General features: G+C 40.1%; 1 protein-coding gene across 1 annotated transcript; it reads left to right on the top strand.

The window, feature by feature from the left end:
• The first annotated feature begins 518 nt into the window (after positions 1 to 518).
• Positions 519 to 2,900, top strand: S1PR3 (sphingosine-1-phosphate receptor 3). Its single transcript, XM_074166388.1, has 2 exons — positions 519 to 1,644; positions 2,692 to 2,900. The coding sequence occupies exons 1-2, from the start codon at positions 519 to 521 to the stop codon at positions 2,898 to 2,900; spliced, it is 1,335 nt and encodes a 444-aa protein (XP_074022489.1).
• The last annotated feature ends 931 nt before the right edge of the window (positions 2,901 to 3,831 follow it).

Here is a 3,831-nt window from a genome sequence, read left to right on the forward strand (position 1 = left end):
TGCTGTGCACTCTGGGACTTGCTGGGACCGTTTGCTAATCCTTCTTACTGCTCCTCTGCATTTTTTTTCAGCCTGGAAATCTTGTAAGGACAAACAGTTATGAGCAGTTCTCCACATTGACTTCATATTTCCACAGCAAAGCTGCATCTGTGCAGAGCGTGACCAATGGCTTACCCACAACTACCTTGATAAGGGTGCAGCAACGCTAGACCTTGGTGCACTGCTGTAGTCAGCGTCCCTCTTGGATCCTAGTTTTGTGTTATGGCTTGAGCACCCATGTAGGCTGTGGGTGACATGGGAACAGTGAGATTTATGTTGCATTTGTTGTTTTTATTTTCAGAGCCTGGTTTGCAAGCCACTCGGCTGAATTAATATGCGAGGCTTGCTGGAGCTAGGGATACCCACTGCCTGCCCAGACGAGTACTTGGAGGAACGTGGCTTGATCTCCCTCTTGTGGAAAATTATTGGAACTAAATTCTTGTGATACAAAAGAAGAGAAGTCCAGCATCAGCAAACAAATGATGGCAGCAGTTACCACGCCACCTGATGCTCTTATTGGCCCTCAAGTAAATGAAGAGATGGACTCTCTGATTGTACTGCATTATAATTACACAGGAAAACTTAGTTTAAGGGAAAAGGCAACTGATAACACTATTGCATTTCTGATCCTATGTAGTTTCATAGTCCTGGAAAACTTGATGGTGTTGATTGCCATATGGAAAAACAATAAATTTCACAACCGCATGTACTTTTTTATTGGCAATCTAGCTCTCTGTGATCTTTTAGCTGGGATTGTTTACAAAGTAAACATTCTTATGTCTGGGAAGAAAACTCTGAGCCTATCCTCCACAATCTGGTTCATTAGGGAAGGCAGCATGTTTGTAGCCCTGGGAGCCTCCACTTTCAGCTTACTAGCAATAGCTATTGAGCGGCATTTGACCATGATTAAAATGAGGCCTTATGATGCAAATAAAAAATACAGAGTGTTCCTTCTCATTGGTACCTGCTGGCTTATTTCAGTTTCCTTGGGTGCCTTACCCATCCTCGGCTGGAACTGTATAAGCAACTTACCTGATTGCTCAACAATTTTGCCACTATACTCCAAGAAGTATGTTGTATTCTGCATTAGTATCTTCATAGCCATTTTGGTTGCCATTGTTATCCTTTATGCCCGTATCTACATCCTGGTAAAGTCCAGCAGTCGTAATGTCACTAACCACAGTAACACAGAGCGGTCCATGGCTCTCCTTAGGACTGTCGTGATTGTTGTTAGTGTCTTCATTGCCTGTTGGTCTCCACTGTTCATTCTTTTCCTCATTGATGTGGCCTGCAGAGTCAAGGAGTGCTATATCTTGTACAAAGCCAACTGGTTTATTGCTCTGGCAGTCATCAATTCTGCAATGAACCCCATCATCTACACTCTGGCCAGTAAAGAAATGCGTCGGGCTTTCTTTCGCCTTGTTTGTGGCTGCCTGGTGAGATCCAAGGTGGCCAGATCTTTGCCTATTCAGCCCACACCAGATCACAGTCGAAGTAAATCCAGTAGCAGCAATACCCAGAAGCCAAAGGAAGATTTCTCACAGATGAATGTTCCCTCGTGTACTGCTGAGAAAAATGAATCTTCATTTCACAACGGAAACTTCCGTAAGTAAAGGACTGCTCAAGTCAAGTACCTTTCTGTGGCTTTTAGGTTTAAACTACAAGTGTAGTTTAAGTATTTATGCTCTTAAGTCACAGGGGAAAACACTAACTGCTTATTTAACTTTGAAGACTGATTTTTCACCAGTCATTTGATTTTGGTGTTCATTCAGTTACACACCTGATTCAGAAAAAACCTTTCATGCTAACCAAGAGCCAATACAGAGTCCATGCACATCTAATGACAATGTGCACCACAGTGGCATTGCATGATGAGGCTGTATTTGGTGCTGCCTGATCTTGCAAGACATCAATAAAACCTGTTACAAACTTCAGCATTCACTATACACTGCTGATGATTGGAAAATGAGCCTGATTATTGCTGACTGGAAGAAAAGCTCATTACATATGGTGGTGATTTGTGGTATCTTGCTGTTATGTTAATGGCCTTATCTGTATGTGGTATATATAGCTGTATATTTGTACAATTCCTTATTAAAAAGTCATTGTTTGGTAGAAGTTTACAATATGCTAAACATTGTGTTGCAGTATACAGTGTAAGGTGACAAATTACACAAATAGACAGATGTGTTTCAATGGGGATATTTGAAAATATATGAAGTAGTAATTTTAACTGACAGGAACTTTAACATGTCATATCAATCCAGTATTTTTATTTTTTCCACTATTACTCAAACTTTTTATGTTTAGTGAAAGATAGCATGACAATTGTCACTGTGACATTTCACAACTTATTTTAAACAATGGTAAATAACTATTGAGAGAGGCTATATATGTTCTCTATTTAAATAAAGTAGTTAAAAGGTGACCCAACAGTACATGTGTATCAAGTGTATGCACTGTCTCAATGCATATATTATTACTTACTGTTTCCAATGTATTTAAAAACATATGTCGAATCTATGTAAATCTGTGTATGTTGTGAATGCACTACCTAAGATGGGATTCTTCAGTTCTGAAAGAGAGACATACCATTTCAGAAACCAATGAACCACAAACAGGTCCCTGTGGAGTTCCTTCTTTTCTCTCCAGGCACTCCCACAGCATGGGATTGTGTTAGAAATTCTCCCTGGAAAGAAGTCCAGCCAGTGGGACGAGATCCCATTTTCTGGCAATGGGATCCTATGCTCCTTCTGTTTCTGGGCACTTTTGCAGATACAAGAAGGAAGATGCAGTGCAACAGGATCCTGCTGAAGAGCATATCTTCATTTATACCTGACCCTGCCTTGGATCTGGAATAAAAGCCTATTCAGTTTGGAAGACCTTCCAACTTCCCTGGAGCCCCAGACTTACTCTTTTGAGAGGCTGTTCCGGAGAAACCTGTATGAAAAAAATTTTATGGATCATCACTGCCTTACCAGTCTTAGTACAGGATGGTGTTCAGCATCAAAGGGATTCCCTGAGACCTAGAGCAATTAAGACTTCATAAACACCTGTTTTCAAGTCCCCATGGAAGTGGCCCGTGGTGCTTCAGTAGTACTTCATGGCTGGAGGCTTCAGTGGAGGTTGATGGGAAATTCTGAGATGAGTTCCCATTATCTTTCAGTAAGAATGTAAGCATGCGATTTATTGAGCTCTTTCAGAGATTTGTGTTTGATATCTCAAACCACACCCTGCCTTATGCACAATTAGAATTAGTTGGGGCTTTTTTAATACACAGCCTGGAAGAGCTCATCCTTAGCTTTACTCTGGTCTTAATCAAAGCAGCGGCATTAGACTCTTCCCAAGTATGTATAGTTTGTAAGTTGTGTAATGTGTGTAGCAAAAGCTTTTAAAATGTAGAGGTTTGCATTGTGGTTGTGTTTTACAAGTTAACAGTCTGCTTGTAAACATTTTATGCTCTTAGAAATGTGTAAGAACAAAGAAAAACTGTATTTGAATGAAATAACTGTGAAAGAGAGTAGTAAATATGAAATAATTTCTACCAAAAATATTGATAAGTGGTGCACTTAGGGAAGAATAAAAAGCTAAACCAAGCTAAGCATGATATAACTACATGAAGTGCAGATACAGGCTGGGTCAGCAGCTCTGTAGCTTTGTGAGAATTAGAACTAGTAACATCGTATTGCCATAGCTTGCTTACATTTTCAGATCTTACAGTGCTATTTGGCTGTATTTTCAGTGTGGAAGTTCTCCCCTGAAGTTGTGTCTTTGAAAACTATGAGCTAAAAT

This window comes from Numenius arquata, chromosome Z (assembly GCF_964106895.1).
Source record: "Numenius arquata chromosome Z, bNumArq3.hap1.1, whole genome shotgun sequence".
NCBI classification, from domain to species: domain Eukaryota; kingdom Metazoa; phylum Chordata; class Aves; order Charadriiformes; family Scolopacidae; genus Numenius; species Numenius arquata.

Bases quoted from the DNA above. Each gene is read 5' to 3' on its own strand.
- S1PR3 (XM_074166388.1), top strand. From the start codon at position 519: ATGATGGCAGCAGTTACCACGCCACCTGATGCTCTTATTGGCCCTCAA. The intron at 1,645-2,691 runs GTAAGTAAAGGA...TTTTCTCTCCAG, and splicing joins ATTTCACAACGGAAACTTCC to GCACTCCCACAGCATGGGAT.